Source organism: Ammodytes marinus, assembly GCF_949987685.1.
Source record: "Ammodytes marinus genome assembly, chromosome: 14".
Classification (NCBI taxonomy): domain Eukaryota; kingdom Metazoa; phylum Chordata; class Actinopteri; order Uranoscopiformes; family Ammodytidae; genus Ammodytes; species Ammodytes marinus.
This window is the reverse complement of record NC_137218.1, coordinates 10,074,967-10,095,778: the sequence shown is the minus strand read 5'-3', so window position 1 is coordinate 10,095,778 and position 20,812 is coordinate 10,074,967. Positions and strand designations below refer to the sequence as shown.

The 20,812-nt window shown below is 41.2% G+C and overlaps 1 protein-coding gene across 2 annotated transcripts; it reads right to left on the bottom strand.

Annotated features, from left to right (window-relative positions):
• Positions 1-7,367: 7,367 nt before the first annotated feature.
• On the bottom strand, positions 7,368-19,073 carry jakmip2 (janus kinase and microtubule interacting protein 2; the record flags this gene model as incomplete). 2 transcript variants are annotated; one of them, XM_080040521.1, is made up of 22 exons in its annotated part: positions 7,368-7,418; positions 7,804-7,869; positions 7,990-8,142; positions 8,317-8,367; positions 8,596-8,673; positions 9,206-9,274; positions 9,372-9,437; positions 9,525-9,578; positions 9,727-9,828; positions 10,957-11,055; positions 11,358-11,420; positions 11,595-11,678; positions 12,800-12,928; positions 13,102-13,224; positions 13,432-13,488; positions 13,617-13,757; positions 13,952-14,098; positions 14,294-14,392; positions 16,604-16,813; positions 17,258-17,500; positions 18,260-18,514; positions 18,945-19,073. In XM_080040521.1, the coding sequence occupies 22 exons, from the start codon at positions 19,071-19,073 to the stop codon at positions 7,368-7,370; spliced, it is 2,469 nt and encodes an 822-aa protein (XP_079896647.1). The 2 variants fall into 2 exon arrangements, with proteins under 2 accessions (XP_079896647.1, XP_079896648.1); XM_080040522.1 differs by lacking the exon at positions 11,358-11,420.
• Positions 19,074-20,812: the final 1,739 nt, after the last annotated feature.

Sequence of the window (20,812 nt, the reverse complement as noted above, 5' to 3'; positions counted from 1 at the left end):
AAGTGACTGGGAGGCAATGGAGCAGTCAGCTCACACTGTCTGGCTTTCAATGTCGCTGATGTCACGATAGCTGCGAACCATAATTATACAGTCAGTCATTGTTTATTTCATTTGGGGGAATTTGTTTGTGGTTCACTGTCAAATAAAATCCCTCAGATCATAAAGAAATGCATTAAGACATTCTGCCTAGATGAATGTCATGGTTGTCTTGTATTTTCCAGGATATAATGAGATGAGCCATGCTAACTGAGGAGTCTATTAAAGCAATGACAGTAGCATTTCTGGAACAAACCAGGAGGCTCATCCCCAATCTTCATTTCTGAAATGGATGTTAAATAGGCCGCCTGGTAGAAAATGAATGTCCCTGGTTGAAGTGCATGTTCATCCAGACATGATGATATGATGACATATATGAATGAGTTTGGCAAATTCACACCAAGGCTTCCTAATGGATCTGGCACAAGAGGCCTCACGGCGAGTGAGACCTCTGAAAGAAGTGGGTAAGTGGGCCACTACTCCACAGGCAAGTCAACCACAGTTAGTTCAAACAGTAAAACGATAAAGCATGGTGTTTGACTAGGTCCAACTCGGTTCTGCTTTGGCTCCTCTTAATTCAAGAAATTAAATAAAACAAGACATTTATTTAAAAATGACTGTCCTCAAATGGTGTTGAAAATGTCCAAACCCTGAATGGCATTATTTTCTGTGTATTCAGTGTTGTACGTCTGTCATAGTCATATAGTCATCAACAGCAATGAACCTTTGGGCTACAGGCAGGGTGATCCTTTGAAGAACAAATACAAATGATTGAAAAATACAGGACTGTTGTCTTGGATGCTTAGCAGAGCCTGATGCCGGATATACTTTGTCCTTTAAAATGACTTAAACACTGTGTTTTTTTTATTGGCGATATTGTTTAGCCCTTGAGTCCTATCCTGCTAATTCCTCTCTATAGTTAAACAGATGAAAAATCAAACAAGTGACATATTTAATAGGAGTATAGGAGCCCTGAGGTCAGTGTTGCTAAGCAGCTGAGCAGAGCAGACTGGGCAGCTGCATCCGTTCGGGATGGGTTGGCTGCTGACCAGCTGCTGCTGAAATAAGGTTAAGGAGTCTCCAAGGATGTTCCGTCACCCACTTCAATCTTGTATCACTTACATCCATACCCGTCGCTATGGGCGGGCCATAGGGGGCCGGGCCCGCCCCCAGAAATGCTTGTGCCCCCCCACTTGGGGCACAGATCTCTCCAAAAAAAAATACTTTCATTTTTATTTTATACTATCATAGTAGCTAATTTTGTGTTGATAAATACTAATGTTGCATTCTTTATCATCAAAACATTTAAAATATAAATAAACAATGGTGTGATTTTGTTTGATTGATGGGAGTCTATCTACACTGCAACAGCCTATCACGGCCTTACTGAAAAGAAAGTAAGGCTACGTAACTACTTCAATGCAGCCGCTCAACAGTTACCGCGCATTTTTGAAAGTGAAGCTGGATGAGTTTTCGCCGGCTTACTATTTCATTTCTAGTTCATCATAATCGATATTCGGTAATGGTTGAAAAGCCCACCAACAGTCTCCTCTGCCAAATCGGATCGTCAAACTGTTGTCACTTTTCGAGCCGCACAACAGACTACTACAAGCCGAAATTATGGACTTGTTCAGCGCGGTGACACTTCTGATTGCCTGAAGCCACAGTTTTGCACTGTGGGAACTCTGCGCTCCTCCAGCCACGGCCATCGAGGGCGAGGCTGTGCCGGAGACCGGCCGAGAAGACGCACAATTTACAAGAACGTCCGCGGATTTGCAGTTGAGGAAACAGTTGGTCCGTCACAAAGTGACAGACGAAAAGACTGAGTTCAAGTATTTTACAGTGTTATTGATGCTGTGCAAGGAGAGATGGATGCGCGTTTTGGAGAGCGCAGTAGCGAGCTCATTGGCGCACTTGCTGCTTTGAACCCGGAGGCCGAAAGATATGTTGATGAGGAGGTGAGCTCGGAGAAACGCCGCCTCCCGCTGTACTGATAGAAGGGACTGGAGAGAGCAGCCCTGCCTCCACTCAAAGTAGGCTACCGTGTGTGTGTGTGTGTGTGTGTGTGTGTGTGTGTGTGTGTGTGTGTGTGTGTGTGTGTGTGTGTGTATAATGGCAATGCATATCCCTCTGTTGACTGCTTTAAAATGCAATGTTTGAGATATGCGTCTGGTGTTAGGCTACATCTAATATGTTGAATAGTCAAGTGTTTTATGGATATTCATAACATTGCTTCTATGTAATGTATTGCTTTAAATTATGAGGACTGATGTTGTAGGCTATAGGCTACCGCTGTTGGTTAGTTTAACGTGATGATTACGTGCTGCGCGAATAGAGTATAGGACTATTATAAATATACGTACTGTAGGCTAATAATAATTGTGCCCCCCTATGCATTCCATATGCCCCCCTTAAGACTGAGGTCTGGCGACGGGTCTGCTTACATCATTGCTGGTTTTCTAACACACACAGGCACAGGGGCTTTCGTGTAATCAAGAATGACTCATATTTCAAATATTTGGTTTTTAAAACAGTCCAGCCCTCTTCTCAGTTGTGTGTCAAGTGGGTTTCTGCTGAAGATCTGTCATGGAAAAGTCTCTACAGACGATTTTTCTGCAGAGAAAGCCGTTTCCATTTGCGCAAAACATGTCACCAAGAATTACTTTTCCAGAAATGTTCACAATTCGATGTAGATTTTCAAGGGGAAAAATTACATTCTTAATTTTCTTTCCTGTTCTTGTTTAATAGTAGCTATTTTGCAAAAGGAACAATATAATCTCTGAGAGTGACCTTTGTGTGGATGAAAGAAAGACAGATAGAGGTCCTTTTATGACAGACATCCTTTGGCTGGGCTGGGCTACAACTCAAAACCTGGCTCTGACCCTGTCCCTTCTGGCTTGGGAAGGACAGGCAAGTGAAAAGACAGACTGTTATCCTGCACTGACTGTGCTCTGTGTCCTGCATAACTGACAAAAAGGGAAAATTCCACTCTTTAGCCAGCTTTTGAGGCCAACAACTGAAGCCTTCAATGCTTAATAATTAACATAATATACCACAAACTGTTCCATGGCAATCGGGCATTGCTTTTATTAATTAATGAAAAACCTGCACTTTTGCATTGAAGAATAATATTGACTGAAATAGCAAAGGACCTGGTATTTCTATCTACTAAGTGAAGCAACTGAACTCGCATCCGATGGATTAATAATAACCAATACCAGCCACAGTTTACTGACTATTTCCTCTCCCTGACCTCACAAAGCAGAACCACATTAGTCGGAACAACTGATGACAGAGGCTAATCAGCAATGACAGGCATCAGCAATGAAGTGCAACACAAACAATAAAATGGTGCCCATTGTAAAACAAAATCCTGTCAAAGATACCAAAGGAAATATACACAATGACTAAATGATGATCTTGAGCTTGTAAACAGTAGATGGCTAAACAAATCCATATGTCTGAGCACTTTAAATCAATAGAAAATCAAGAAAAGCTATTTTTTTTTCATATAAGATCATTTTCAGTCCACTTGCTGATATGTTTTTATCCTTCACTTTTTTAACCGTACATTATTCTTTCATTTGGAAGGCAGAAAAGACTCAAATATATTACTACAAGGAACTGAAAAGTTGTGTGAATGTGATATGGAGTTAGGATGTAGAAAAAACTGGAGGATGTTGAAAATGCTGCATATCAGTAGGATCGGTAATAAAAAATGCCCATTTTAAACACACAACTCTGACCAAGCATTACCGTAATAACAGATTTGAAAAGGACGACAATGTATCCCTTGAAGTCAAAGGCCATGAATCTTTTTTATTTTTTACAGCATTGCTCATTTTTCCAGTTTATTTAATAATCTAGACGAAAGTTGAGGGAGGGGTTAAATTCTCATCGGGAAGACAGACGGGATAAATATTTAAATAAAAATCTTCTGTGAAATAAAAATCAAAAATATACATTACATTACAAGATAGTATTAACCGCCTGAAATAAAAAAATAATAATCCTGGAAAAAATGGGGAAAAGGGCATTTAAGGCAACTGCTTGTTGTTAGCTGAGTTTGCACAAAAAATGTGTAAGTCATTCTTGTTAAAGAGAACGAAGTGGGTCATATGTAGCTACGGTCAGCTATGTAACAAGATGCCAAGATACCTTAGATCTGTGAATGGAGCCAGAGGGGCAGTATGATGGTAGATAGATCAGGTACATAGGGAACAAGCACGGCCGACTAGTAAATATTGCAGGGACTAGACAGAGTTAGCCTGACAGGAAAGAAGTGGAGCAGGTTTAGTGTTGCATTCACTTTCTCCTGTTTCATTTTGGGGGAAGTGGTGGACACCTAGATGGCAAGTAGTGTTTTTAGTAAAAGACGGTTGTTAGTATCAAAGACGTTTTAGTTAGTTTAAAAAAAAAGAGCGGTAGTCAGAGAACCTGCAGTATTCTTGGGGAAAAAGGAATTCAGTTGGGTTGTAATCCTTCTTTTCAGTCACACGAATTTAGCATTTGTTCATTTTGGGGGTAACAGAAAAGTAATGGCAGCATCATTTAAACCAGACAATCCTCCGACCAAACGTTGATGGAATATATTTTGTTTAAGGTATTTTGAAAATATTTACAAGATTGTTCAAAGATCATGTAACTTTAAAGGGCAAATTGAAAGTTGCTCAGGTGAAACCAGCACCCCCTGCTGGTCAACCGGAGCAACACGTTTTCAACAGCAGAATGAATATACAGTATATGGTATGCGGTGTTTGAAAAAGAAAAGGGGATGCAAATATTCCATTATTCCACATTCATGTTCCAACAATTTTTCTGTTATAATTTTTTAAGGTAATAAAGTTTATCTTTAGCAGCCGTCACCACAATAAAACAGAGCAATTTATATAAACTGCCGAGTACATCAACTGTTCAAGCTGCTTTAAGAGAGTCAAATAAAAAGGGCAACTATTCACATAAATAAAAGGGGAGACTACATAAAAACATGTACATATCAACAGATGTATATATTACAGTAAAGAATAGTGATTTTCTTTTTTCTCAGTGGAAATCTTGGGACACAGTATCTGAGTGGTAGGAGCTGTAAAAAAGGAAGGAGGGGAAGAAAAAGATAACCAGAGAGTAAAGCTCTTACAGTCCACCATTTTTTTTAAGACAAATTAAGAAGCTCTTTGAAAATCTGTAGCTTGTTTCCCCCGTTGGTGATCCAGGATGAGTGGAGTGTCACTTCCCCATCACTTTTCTTTCTCTTCATTCAAGTCTGTTTACGATGAAGACGCATCAACCTGAGTGCCCTGAATGCCCCCTTTAAGTGTTTGCACACACCAGTCTCTGCAGTGCAGGTTTGTCCTTACCCCAGGTAACCTCCAAGTAGTGTGTGTGTGTGTGTGTGTGTGTGTGTGTGTGTGTGTGTGTGTGTGTGTGTGTGTGTGTGTGTGTGTGTGTGTGTGTGTGTGTGTGTGTACCATCCTTGGGGACAGCTAAGGCAGGCCAACCAGTGTCACAAGAGTTTATTATTATAGTCTGACCTGAAGCGGCCTGTGCACTCAGGCGCCCTGAGTTGGCATCTCTTCTATTCCACCAAGAGGGTTGCATTCGTGGAGAACGTCTTTTTTCAGGTGTGGACAGGAAAAGAAGGAAGAGAAAAAGAAGAGAAGTTGGGGTGTGGTGTAGCAATTGGTTTGCCTTGTTGCCTGGGAGTTTTTATTTGTCTGTGTATATGTGAATGACATAGTATTACCCTGCATGGCAGAGAGAAGATTTCCTAGGCTTTGGTTTTTAGATTTGTCAAAGCGTGTGTGAGTGTGTGTGTGTGTGTGTGTGTGTGTGTGTGTGTGTGTGTATGTGTGTGTGTGTGTGTGTGTTTGCATCTGCATGCATGCGTGTCTGTAAACTGGATCCATGTAGGTAGAGAGGTGCGTTTGCATGTGTCTGCATCTATTGGAAGTGATTGTGTTTCATTCCTGCAGTCTGTTACTTTTAACAGACTGTTTGGAGAGACGTTCAATGTCCAATGACTGTTTTGGGAAAGACATCCATCCCGGTAGGGCGGCGTCCTCAGAACCCCGCCCACGTTTAAAAACACAATAAAAATCTCAAGTGTAAACGTCCACGGCCAGCACACCAAATATCCACCTACTACACTGACAGCAGTCACCGATGTCATGACACGAGCAGCCATTGTTCCACACTTGTCCGGAAAATAAATAACACCGCAGTCACAAACAAAATCTCCAAGCTGACACACCACCTGAGAGACAGAGAGAGAGAGAGAGAGAGAGAGAGAGAGGGGGGGGGGGGGGAGTCACAAAGGGTTAAAATAGCAGACAGTACTACATGTGTCAAAACAAATTTAACATAAGCAGGGCAGCACATTTTAGCATAACTGGAAATCAATAATGATGAGTGGACCTTATGTCTGACAGATTATCACAAGACGGCACTTCCGCCTACCTCCGGTGACAGTTTTGGCACCTTCCACCTGATTGTTTTGGTTGCATGGCCTGCGACTTTAACGTTAAAACTCAATTCTAGATAAAGCAAGCAGTGTAAATAGCCACCTGGTTGTCTGACATATTGGCTGTAACAACTTCATTATTGATATCAGTGTTGTTTGTGTACAGCTTTATGCACTTCTCCCAAGTGGCTGAAAGAACCCATGAATGTAGGAGTAAAAGGTCATTGCTGAGGATGAACCAGGTGACAAAAAAAGGAGTCTAAGAGCATGGCGTTTGCTTTTTTGGAATGACTGCTACCTAGAGACGTTTCAATGAGCCCAAATCATTTGCAGGTGTTAATATTGACAAAAGCATTGAAAGTTACACAGGAATGCCCGAGTGGAAAGATGATGAGAGCGCAAAGAGAAAGGAGGTATGACAGATGAATACCTCTAGGTCACGGCACGGAGGGAGAGAGGGAGCAGACCAGGGTCAAATTAGTTTTGATTCTAAAAAAAATAAAACAATAAAAAAAAACTGAGCTGGTAAAAAAAAAGGTAAAAAAACAAAAACATATTGATTCAAAATGTCACTATTGCATTCCCTGCTTTTACTCTGAAGGTCAGAATCCCATATCAGGAAGTCTTCATAATGCTACAGAAATGCATCTTGACTGAGCAGCTCATTCAAGGTCAGTTCAGGCTCTTCAGTCCCGAGCGTTCCCAGTTTTACCTCTGGCCGGCTGCACAAAGCCTGAACACCCACGGGGCAGGTTTTGCTTTTAACAAAAGAGTATTTGACCGAGGTCTAGGAGAAAGAAGCCATGTAGTTTGAACCTTCTACTACGAAGCCTTCAGGGACTCACCTCTGCTACAGCACACGCCAAACACTTCAAGGCCAAAGGATAAAGGCAAGAGAAAAGAACAAGAACAGAAACAAAAACTGGAGAAAGAAGGGAAGGAAGAAAGTGAGAGAATTAGAGGGACACTCCAGATATGTTAGTAACAGCAAGAGACAGAAACAGAGGATCACTGGACGGGGAAACTGGAAGGAAGAATTACAGTGAAACCATACTTCTGAATATTACCTATGTAGGCATCTAACTAGGTGTTTTGACTTTGAGATTTCATGGGAAAGGTCTACATACTTTAAATTTAATTTAGTTGATTCCACATATGCTGTAAAATCCCCTTTGCTTAACTCCCAGGAAGCAAATATCCTAGTTTAAACAAATGAACTTGGTAGAATTTGAAGCGGTTTACTATCATTACGTATGTTTTTTTTTATTTATTTTTTTCATCGCGGAAAGACATCAAACATGGCATACCTTCTCCTCCAGGTCCTTAATTTGCCTCCTCTGGATTTCTGTCTTGTCTTCAAGGTCACGAATCCTCTGCAAATATTCAAATAGAAATTCATAAGGAACAAGGTTTTTTTTTTTGCGTAGAGGCAGAGAACACTATTCTCTCTCTCTCTCACACACACACACACACACACACACACACACACTGACCGCGTGTGCCTGGTGCAGCAGTTCCATCCTCTCCTGGAGGATCTGACAGTCATACTCTCGACTCTTCCTCAGCATCTGTCTCCTCAGCTTCTCCACCGCTGATCTCAGCTCGTCTTTCTGAAGCTCGTCCAGAGGCTCCCCGTACTTTATCACCTGCAGAGTGGACACAATGGAGGATAAAGTTTACATTGATGCTATCCCCTCTCTAGTATTTTAGATGAATCAGCACTGATGTCACAATTGTCACCAATTCCTTTGTGTAATGTCCATTAGTTTTCTTGACAATATGGCTATTTTACTTTGTTTTTGTGACATGAGGTAGCCTACCTTGTCCTGCTGAAGGGCGTTGTATAACGTGGCTTCCAACTCCTGGATTTGCTGTTGGCAGAAGAAAAATCAGAAAAAGGGTTGTTATTAATTTTGATGTCATGTCTCTGTAGGCTTAACCCAAACTACTACACGCATAATCCCATCCTTAACCCTACCCTCAGTATGATTTTCACCATAAGCCTGATATTAAGTCCTAATCTGAAAATGAAAGACCTTGCGGGGACCCGAATATGTGTGTTTATTTGATTCCAAACAGTTACAAACACACACACTTACCATGTAGGCCTGGTCCAGGGCCTGTTTTCTGTAGTCCAGCTCTTCTTCTAGATATCCTTTCTGTTTACAGAACATCTCCTGTATAGAATAAGCAGGGAATTAGGGCGGGAGGGACGTGAAAGTGTAGTTACTACTATGGCAATGTATTTCTACATCATACCTTGTTTAAACCAACATGTTCCAAGCTACAAATTACAGTCAGGGTTACAGATTTTTGTGTCACTGCCATTTTTATTTGGTTAAGCAGGGTATTTAATAAATAATTAAGAGAAGGCATCTCTGAATTGCAAACAACTTTTCCTCCTGAAAGAGGAATACGGTATCTGAGGAAATATTAGTTATGTTTCTTAATGTTATCAACTCATCAAGGACATCCATTGTGGCTAAAACGAGATTGTGGGGTAAAAATTTAATTTGAGTTTAAAGTCCTTTGATTAGATAATTACTGTGTACAGAGAAGAAAAAAACACAACACTTGACTATTAATAGCAGTCTATCGTATCATGCTGGACTAAAGCTGCCTGTGTGAGTCATTATGTGTAAAAAAAACAATGTACATTGAAGAAGGAGGCCACCGAGGGAAGAATTGTATTTTTCCTTTGTGACTCACCATCTCTACCTCCAGGTCCACCATCTTCTGGTGCAGCGCTGCCTCCGTACCCTCTATCTGTTGGATCCACTAGAGGGCGACACATAGCAAAACATGATGTCAGCACGGCACAAACCTTCCCTGTGTTTTCATGTGAAGATACTATCCATCATTTAGCCAAGCATACCTTTTCTGCTAGTGACAAAACAGTGCTGGCCTGGATAATGGCCACTTGCTCCTCATTTCTTAAGTTCTATAAAAACAACAACATTGAATTAATCCTGTGCCTGTTTTCAGCCAGAGTCATTTTATTGTCTGTGTTTAATTCCATATGAATTACCCCGTTGTCTCCCAGGATATCAAGAAGTTTGATGAGATCTGGTATGCACACATCCTGTAAAGAAAAAAAGGCATTAGCCATAATATTGTACTTTCCTTCAAAACCTATATTAGTTTGTTTATCAAACGAGACTGCATGCTCATAAAAAGGGGAAATACAAAGGCTTGGCGTGTCATAGCTGAGCAAAGCAGTCGTGGCCTACCTTCACCCCCTCCTTCATACAGTAGATCTGCAGTGCACTGACACCCTCAGAGAAGGGATGCATTCTCAGGTGGTTGAATGGAGGGGACCTCCTCTCACGCTCCTGCAACAACAAAAGTGCATTACACACAGGACACACTGAGAGCATCTTGACTTTGTATTAGACTTGGATGAAATAGTATTTCAATACTTCAAATTAATAATACTTTTGTTACAAGTTCAAGTCATTAATACGCAGTCTTACTGAAGTAAAAATTGGTAAAATTTCCCCAAAAATGCACTTAAGAGTATAACAATGAATGCAATCGAAATGGGTTCTGTCCTTATTAAATACATGCACCAAAACTCTCTGAATCATTCCTTGTTTTGACTTTTGTTTAATTCTTTCCACTGATGATGTTTATATTCCAGCAGGTGGCGCTCTCTGCTTTGTTCAGTCATGAAATTTGCTGAGTGTCCATATTTCAGTGGCACTGCCTCTGCTGCTGCCATCTGAAGAAGCACTCCATAGCATAGCATATTTCATTAATATTTAGTTTAAACCACTTTGCTGCTGATATATTCTCCTCTTTGCTCACTGGGTGGCAACTAAGGTTGTTACAATCTGCTGTTAGTGTCTGCACTGCAGCACAGCCACAACACAAATCCCAATGTCAGCGGTTAACTGCCTGACAGACAGACAGACAGGTGGCCTGCATGTAAAACACTTTTTCCAGTGTTTATCACATGGCTCTGCCTTTTTCATTTAGCTAATCCTTTACAAAAAATAAATAAATCACTGTTGTTTGGAACACTATTCAAAGAAAGCCGCACAAGCAACTGTGTGTGGCTCAACCACAGAATGGCCAAAAGCTAATTTGTTAGAGAAGTTAGAGTTATTACATTCTGGTTCAATCCCTTTATACAACAAACACATACATTGTACATTTGAACTGGGTCGTAACAACACAATGTGAATATGATTAACTTCTGGATAATCCTCTAGAATACTTGTAGGGATTCCTGGAAAAAGTATAAGAGGTTTTGTAACTGCATAGTGTTGCAATAAAAAAAAAAAACCTCAGTATGTTTTGGATTTTGGTTCTAGGTTTGCCTCATATGACATTCATTAAGTTACAAACATGTTGACAGAATTTTGGATTGAGGGGAGCATTGGGATCGTATGAGTTTTCCATAACAAAAACACTTTCATCACGCTAGTTTAACAGAGGCTCGGTAAAACAGAACTCACCTCTAGCTCCAGTATCCTGAACTCTAACAGTTCATTCTGATCTCTGGAGTCTTGTAGCTCCTGCTGCAGCCGACTGCAGTCTGCATCCAACTTCTCCACCTGCTCAGAAGACAGAATCCCTATTAATGACTTGTCCATAAATCTAGATCCTTGCTACGATATGCTATTTAATATGATGCATAGAGATAAGGTGGCAGTTTAAATAATAACTGTACAGCAAACTATGGCAAGGCTGTGAGACTTCAAACTACGCTAATTACCACATGTCCCCACCTGTCACAGACACCATCAAACTAGTTTTTCAGGCAATTGTTAAGATTTATTTGAAATATTACAAGTGCTGTGGAAAAATACAAAACTTTTTCATGATGGCGAAAACAAACAAAACGTTGGAGTCCAACCTTCTCATACAGCTCCTGATTCCGTCGCAGGAAGAGCTGCTTCTCTTCCACCCATTTGGAGTCCTGACAGAGGGCACACACAGTTTGTATAACACAATCTTGTAGTTGGAAGGTTTGTTGCTAATGTTGACCATATGACAAATACATTTTATTGCATTATAGTGTCAGCTGTTCATGTTGCTTTGCCTATGCATACATTCATCTGCCATCATCCATGTGGGTGCTGGTGTGCCCTACCTGTCCCTTCTGGTTCAGTTCCTTCTCCAAGTCCTCAATTTTGGCTTTATACCTCAGAACATCTGCCTGGATATGCTCTTGAGCCTGAAACAAGAGAAAAACCAAACAACAACTCAAACATACATTGGCCACTAGAGCAATAGCGGGAAAGTCCCTCGAACCCCCGTGCCAGTTTTCCAAAGTGGTTGCATATTTGCTTATATTTTGAAATTGAAACCCGATTTTAACCTGATTTACCCGATTTTTATATGATTACTGTAAAAGATGGTCCACATGTATTCCCCAGGCCCAGTGCTGAGCCGAAACCGCGTCCACGCTGGCTGTGTTGTGAAATTGTGGCAGATCCATTTCTTTGTCAAAAGCATTTTGACAGCACAATAGGGTTATGCTCAGAGGTTGTAGGAAAATAGACTTGAAGCTTAAAAGGAAAGCGTGGGCCATTATGTGACCATTGCAGACAGGTTTATTGATCTTAGGTTGTGGAAGAAAATTGTATATGATTTAGATTTATTTCCTCCTCTTATTCTTTCTTTGATAATAATGCGTTCCGTATTCCCTCTTAACTGTATTACTGACATATCCTGTCTGGATTGTTGGTTAGATGGGTGGACACCATTAACATCCCCAAATGTAAACACCAACATATAGTTCTACCAACCTGGCAACCCTCAGACTCAAATTATTATTTATCATCACAACCATTACGGTATAAAGCAGCTCATTTTAAGTAAACAACGCAGACAAGACCCTGGCATACCTCCGAGCAGGATGCTGTGGTATTCTCTCACCATGCATTTATGCTGACTCAGCAATCATGCATGGATAATGCATTACAGAGCCTTGTCTACTTTACACTGGATTTTTTTTTCCCAGCACACACACATAGTACGGACAAGTAGCGAGAGGATTGTGAGGAGATTTTCACAGATTTTGACAACAAGTTAATTTGACAGCAGGCTTTCTACAGAATCACTGACTTTAAAACTCAAGAGTCTAAACATGAAGATCCAATTTTCTAATCCAGTCAGTAATTCATAAATGGCTATTCACCAGGACCAATCACGAAGTAAGTGCATGTACCTTGTAGATAGTGTGTCTGTTTTTTTAATTTTTTACTTTTTGTTTTTTATTTATTCATCTACTACTATTTTAAATTAGTTTTCTTATTTTGCTTACATGTTCGAAATAAAGACAATCAATCAAACCTTTGCTTCCATCTCAGCGTCCAGAATGCCTCCTTTCTGTTCCTGCAGTAGGGCGTAGGCTCGCTGTAAGGCCTGGTACTCCCGGGTCAGCTGTCGGAAACGCAGCTCCGACTCCTCTGTGGTCAGGCCCTTTGTTTGACACACACACACGGGTTACAGGTCAATGTCTATGGTTGAACTGGGCTTGTGGACCTATTCAAGTGCAATCTAGTCAAGGACTTGGTGTAAATTCAGAATTTTGACGTTATTGCAAATGCAGGCACTGTAACACTCCCCAAGCTGTTTGTAGTTTCTGGTCTCACCTCATCCTGGTCTTCATCTGGAGTGGCAGGAGTCCTGTCATTCCGGAACGAAGCCACAGAAGACGTCTCAGAGTCCATGGATTCTTCATCGTACCCGAAGAAAGTGTCCACTACAATGTGCCTCTGCAGAGAAGAAAATAATTACAGCTTTAAAAATATCTGATGGTAAATGTCCAACAATCAATACTGTGCCTTGTTAGCATGATCTCAGATTGCAGTTAGATTGTGTTTTCAAAGAATGCACTGTAAAAGAAAATATGTTAACTGATCTTATGTAATTGGAAACAAACTAAGTTCACCTTAAGATAAACAGCTAGAAATCATTTCTACCTTGATTGGCCTGGAACTTCTTTTATGCCTTTTCTTCCTTAGTAGTTTTTCTCGGTCCTGGAAAAGCAAGACAAAGACAAAACACAACATATACCACTCTGTAAGTTACACATATCCTTTTTTTTTATATTATATTATATTTCATAATAAGTGTACACATATGAGGGTATATATACAAAACATACTCTTGTCAGTTCGTCAATCATGCTTTGTTGTTCCAAGACTTGAAGCTTGAAAAAGGCTATCTCCTGGTCATCATGGGCTTGGTCCAAGTCATTCAGAGACTTCAGCTTCTTCAGAGGAGGATGGGAGCTGATCTTGTCCTTCTGGAGAACCACAACACACACACACACACACACCCACGCGCGCACACACACACACACAAACACACACACACACACACACACACACACACACACAGAAAAAGTTTTCTAACACCATACAATCCAACTGTAAATCAGCTCGCCACACTCGCCAAAAACGTCTCCGAAGATGTATTATATGATGCTGATGTGCTCACCATCTCCAGGTTCTCCTTGGCCAGGCTTTTGAGTTTATCCTCCAACTTCTGTATAGTCTGAGTCAAATCATCGTTCCTCTTACTCATTAACTTGTTCTTATCCAGCATGGGCTTACACTGCTTCTCCGACTCCCGAACTCGCTTCAACTGGTCGGCAGAAAGGGACACGAGTATATATTAAAAGAGTGACGGACAGCGAGCGGGATTTGAAGGCAGAAAGATGAAGATAAGGGACACAAGAGAGAGAGAGAGAGAGAGAGAGAGAGAGAGAGAGAGAGAGAGAGAGAGAGAGAGAGAGACTATGAATATAATATAATTTGGCTATGAATCATTTGGTCATACCAGTTCATTCCTCTCATCGGCAAGCAGCGAGTTGCGGTCCTCTAATTTGCGTATAGTCTGGTTGAGTTCGGCAAAGCGCCTCTGGTTTCTCCTCAGGTCCTGAAACATACAAAGGAAGAAAAAAAAAACATTTAACACCAACTCGTGGGTTAAAAAACAATGGCCCTTCTAATTCCACGCGATGATGCGCTCTCACCTGGGTTTCCGCTCTATGGGTTCAGGCTGGCCAATGTGACCTTGAAAGGCTCTTTTCTTTACAAGCGTGTTTACAATTGTGCCCTTCCTCGTGCACAATCTCAGCTCAAACAAATACAGCCCCGGAAAAAAATTAAGAGACCAGTCAGGATTTTTCTTCAATCTTCATCTCTACATAACTTATTGAAAATACTCTTAATGAAAAAAAAATGTATTGGAATTTGGTAGAAATGGTGTCAGTAGTTTATATTATAAAACCAAAATGTTCATTCTACTCAAACATATGCCTATAAATAGTAAAACCAGAGTCACTGAACATTTGGAGTGGTCTCTCAATTTTTTTCCGTAGCTGTATGTGCCGGTGCACTTTTAAAGGTTCACTTTCAGACTGGATGTGGCGTAGGGGTGGGAAAAATAATCGATTCTCCGATGCATCGCGATTCTCTCTCGAACGATTCCGAATCGATTCAGATAGGTTAATAATCGGAATTAATTTTTTTTAAATTCTTAAATACTAGTATTTCCTGTGCCACTGCGCATGCACACCACACACGTGCGAGTTGTTAAAAGTGGCGACAAAAGGGCTGAGAGCAGCAAACCCATGTGACCTGCACCGGCTTTATTTCTGTTTACGTTTTCGTATGAGAGCTGAATTCCAAGCCATACTTGTTGCACAATGTGTTGAAATGAAATAGAAAATAATAGAATAGAAATCCTATAGAAACATGATTTACAAGAGTAGAAAGAAAATTAAACTGAATCTTTTTTACATACTTCCATATTGTGTTGAAAGCTGCATTGATTATTGCACTGTTCATAGAGCGTCATATTTGTGACAAGAAAAGCTTTTTGTCTAATACAATATTAGAGAAGGCAATTCATCTGTTGATTGTCTTTAATGATCATTACAAAAGTAGGAAGTGATTATCAAACTCTGAGTAGCAAACACAGATGTGTATATAAATAAATGTTTGAAATTCACACATGGGTAAGTACGTAAAAAAAAATCGAGATGCATTGATAATCGATTTTGAATCGAATCGTTTGTTTGTGAGGTGCTAAGAGATTCCCACCCACTTCCCACTCAGGTTGCAAAGCGGGTTGGCCAATGATCAGAGGGTTAGCGGTTCGATCCCCGCCCTGCCACTTGTGTCATGGTTGTTGTGTCCTTGGGCAAGACACGTCACCCACCTTGCCTGATGTTAATGTGTATGACTGTGGTATGTCCGAGGTGGTGGTCAGAGGGGCCACAGGTGCTGAATGGCTCACCATCTCCGGTATGACTGTGTGTGAATGAATGATGGCTGGAACCCTGTAAACCCTGCTCTATATAAATCCAATCCATCAGCCTTCCCTAGGGTCCAGTGGCTACTGGAAGATGAGCCCCTCCTGCCTCATTAAGAATTAAAGTGTTAATGTAATAAAAAATAAGATAAAAAGATAGGGGAGTGACTTCATGGGGAGAGGAAGCGACGCAGGGGGAGAGGAGACACACTACCTAGTTATTTACTTTAATTTCTGATTTTATTCTCAATTACTCTGCCCACTCTACCTGTTCAACCACCCACAGAAGTTAGCTGCAGTACTTTTCCCTCCCAACAAACACACTCACAAACAAACACATGCACACTCACATCCACTATTTCAATATGCCATGAGCTACTAGTAGTCTATTTCTGTTTTTTTTTTTTTTTCTATTTCTTGTTGTTGTTGTTGTTGTTGTTGTTGTTGTCTTGTCTCTGACAGCCTGTCTTGTCCCAAACATGTTCATGTAGTCTTGTCCCACACACAATGGTGTTTTTGTCATGTCTCTCACTGTTTTGTCATGTACCGCATCACTTAAATAAAAACTCCAAACTGTTGTGGTCAAAATGCATTCATGAATTTAGAGTGCTCTGGGAACCTAGATCAGTTCTGGCGCATTGGCATATATATTTTTTTTAAAGTCAATTTATTGAACATGTTAAAACACGTCAACTACAAAGTGGTTTCTAAGGGCTGAAACGGAAACAACTGGGCTCAAGAGGTAGGAAGGCTACTAGTTTCTCCTGATATTAATGGTCAATATACATGAGCTGAGAATAACATATCTCCTCTGTATTGCCATCTACTTACTGGGCTCCCACAGTGCTCTGCTCCGTCTCCAGCCCTTCCTGGGATCTCTCTTTTGGGGCTTCCCAGACCACACTCTGCCTCTTTGGACAGGAACAGCTGTTCATCCAGAGCATCCTTCTGCAGCTGAAGCTTCTGCAAGAAACCCACTGTGGACTCCATCTCCCTCTCCAGGGAGAAGATGGTGCGGTCTTTAGATTTGATCTCATCCACCTGCATGGGGAGGAGGAGGAAAGAATTGGTGTATTTAAGAAGGAAAGAAAAGGACATTACTTGCTTAATTTTTTGTATCACCTCTGTTCTTACTCTAACGTAGTTACTGGACAGTTTATTATGTGTAGCTTCAGCTTCATGTTAATGTGAATGAAAGAATAATGAATTCAAAAATGATTTGCTGGAATCATTTACGAATGAAATTAATTATATTAATTATTTGAAAAATAACCATTAATTATGGCCCTAAAAAAGATGCACACACTTTGAGGCTCTCTTCAGTATCTCCACTTTTTAAATGAATATTTGCATGTTGATTTAAAAACAAAAAGCTTCCTCCCTCTGTGCTCCATCCCCCATTCCCATGCAACACCGGGCCTTAATAATAACATCAATCATCGTGTTCATGTCGTTTAAGTATTAAGCGTGAGTGGATGCCCGTACCAGTCTGCGGATGTCCTTCTCACACTCCCACTTGATCTTGGAGACATGCTCCTGATGCTGCTGGTGCTCCACCCGCAGGTCTCCGGCCTTCATCTTGTCTGACTGGATCATGGTGCTGAGGGCCTCGTCTGTCTGCTTCTTGGTGGACTTGAGCTCGGCTATCTCCTGCAGTAGCTTCACTCTCTCCACGTCAAAGAAGCGACGTGCGTCCTCCTTGGCTTCCAGGGTCAGTGACGTGCGAATCTGAAAAATTATGGGTGAAGAAAGAGGAACACAGAACACTTAATCAGGAGTATCAGGAGTTTTTTTTTTTTTTAAGATATTCGGGGGGAAGGTGAGTATTTACTAGGCAGCAGTGATGTTGATACGTTTTCAATGTTGTGATTCAAAGTGAGTCCCTTTGGAATGTAATGGGTCCCCAATTAAAAATAAAATTTTATAAAATAGCATTTTTGTAACAACTTAAATAGCGCCAAAATAAATTACCATTAAGGCTGTGATTTTATGAAAGTTTTGAGAAAAAATAAAATAATGAGGGTATGTATGTGGCGTGAGCAGCTTACATTTATGTGTATCATGTCTATAGCATAGGTCATGAGTACATGTACTTCATTGTGTACAGCTTTCTCTGCTTGATCTCTTTCCGTTTGGCCATCTGTAATAGTGTGCAGCAGGCCAGCGATAGGTTTCATATTTGTCTATGTCCTAATGTTCAAATAAAATGTTAAAATAAAGTGCAAAAACATTTATGTTATGTTATGCTTTATTTGAGAGTGTCTGCTCATGAAGCCCTAGTGAGTAATGAGTAGATATTCCTAATGTCCCCTTTTCATCAGGAACTTTTGTCTTACAGGTGACGGTGACTGTCCTTGTGCCAAGCCCCTCTGTCCTGCTTCAGTTTCATAGCTATGGCTTGAGAGGGGCTCTGATATTGTCTTTGTTTTCACGTCAAATCACACACTCGCTCACTTCACTCCATGATCTGCCAATCTCTGGGCTCACCTTCTCTCCGCTGCCATCCCGCATGGCGCTCAGAGCTGCTTTGAGCCTCTGGTTCTCTTGGTCTTTGATCTTGGCGTGGCGGGCCAGCTCCTGCTCGTGCTGGCGGGTCAGGTTCTCCCTGAGGGCCTGCAGCTCTTTCTGCTTCTCCTCGTGCCACTTGGCGCGCTGCTCCGTCACCATGGCCGTGTGGCGGTGCTGCTCCTGCTCCCGCACACGCTTCACCTCCTGCACCTTGTCGCGCTCCAGTTTGCTCACCTTTTGTCCAGAGGAGCGACAAACACAGGAATAAGAAATATTTATTATTATTATTTTGATTTTCAAATTTGCATGGCTACTACTGTGCGCTCCAGCTGTAATGAACTTGCATGACTAACAGTACATGTTATCTCTTGAAATCATCAACCCGTTTTGTACACTATTTAACCTGTTCAGTCAACAGAGATGTATGTTTGACATTAACCTCTAAGGTCTAAACTAAGATAAATGATTTGCTTGGACCCACCTGTATGACCCTGCTAAGATGTGTGCTACTTGCAGTGATAAAAGGTTGCTGTGCAGACTCTTTGCTGTAATTAATCTAGCATAATTTGAGACCTTCATTTCCTGACTGGCTTTCAAAAATGTAGTAAATCCAGTGCATTTGAAATATTCAAGAAAATGTTTGCATTTAGTAGCTGTGTGGTACCTTGCATTTTTCTTGGTGTAGCTCTATTTGAATGTCAGTTAGCTTGGACCTGAGATCTTCATTTGCTGCCTGCAGGGCAGAGATGAGCGCTTCGGGCTTCTCGCCCTTCGTACGCCCTTTCTTGGCCATTGAGACGAAAACTAGAGAGATTCTTCTAATGCATTCATTGAGACTTCACAGAAATGTTCCCAAGGTGTCCAGTTTCTCCTTTTCCTCATTCTCCTATCAGACAAAGGGGCTATGGGGGGCAAGGAGAGACAAAAAGAGACAGATTAAGACATAGTAATGACTGCAGAGGTGATGATAATTGAACATTTGTTTATGTGTATGCATATGCACTTCTACGAGTGTGTGCGTGTGTGTGTGCGTGTGTGTGTGTGTGCGTGTGAGTGACATGAAGAGGTCTGCTGGTTCTTATTCCCAGATGATATGTGAACCAGACATGGAGTCTGCAGCCACTTGTGCACAGCAGCTTGCTATCATGGTCAAAATGTGTGTTACTGTTTACCAGTGTTTTAAGTACTGTTCTCGTACCGATCTAGCAGACATATTCTTCTTCTTTGTCGGGGAGCTTGGTTATCGGGAAAATATCGATCTCCGTCCGTCAACGCCATTCTTTCAAACTAGTCTGCATCTTTTCCCTCTACATATGCCAGAATGACTTGGCCCACTGGTGCAGTTCCCTCAATATACTACAAAGGCGTGTTTAAAATGTATTTGTTCTCACTATAGTGAGAAAAAGAAAGTTTATGTGGTACATTATGTGTGCACACATATTGATAGACTTGTTGTCAATGATCAAACACCTGTTTAGAAGAAAAGGTCAAGGTAAGTTATTATCCTTGTGCAAGCAACTGAACTGAGTCCATTTTCGCATTATCCTACCTACTTTGTCTTACCTACTTTAATTTACAGCATTTCATCCATGCAGCACAAGTTGTTCTATGACGTACAATCTGATTCCAGGCCAGTCAAAGTACAACATGTAGGCATAAGCACATTGCCATCGTCATGGAATGATCCAGAAATCCTCTGGTTATTGGTTGGCTAGACTAACGTGGACAATGTTTACTGTTCGATTGATTAACTACAAAATGACAAACTGACTTTGTAATTGTCTCTAACTTACACGGTGCGGCACATTGTGTGATCTGTTAGAACAAAAACAATGAAACACCTTGCACCTTGTGTGATGTCGGGCTTCTTCATACAGTATGTGTGTTAGGGGTTGAGTCATTTGTTTGGTACAGCTGATGATAAGTCACTCAGTGCTCTTAATACTGTTTTGACACTTTCAGCCATGGACCTATAAAGAAATGGACACCGGATGAAACATGGCGCCAATTCATCACTATGAAAACTGCTCATTGGCGCAGAGAAACATACAGGATCAGAATTTCTTCCGCATCATGGGTGCCTAACACGCCCCTAGCGCACGACGTTCCAGATGTAGAAATATTCTCGTTCTCTAGCATTGTAAGCTAGAAGTCGTAGGCCCCACCCCTCCTCGGGCTAAAACTGAAAATAAAACGGCTATTAAACGCTTGCGGTGGCGTTTTGAAAGGAGAAAAATTCAATTGTATTAATACATGGTCTAAAGATAAGTATAAGCCTTTGATTGATATCCAGAATTGTGTTGGCGGCTGCGCAATCCTGTTTGACGCTTGTATTGGAGTGAACGGGAATATCTGCTTCCAGGCTCGTATGGAATTTACCACCCGTCCCAACCGGCCAAAACTATTTCAATGCCAGGTTTGGCCACTGAGCACTGCTGGATTGAGGTAGAAGGCACTGCTCCTGGGGGCCTGCTTTCAGCAGTGTTGTTTGTGTGCTAATGTTTTTTGATTTGAAAACCACGTTCACCTTCA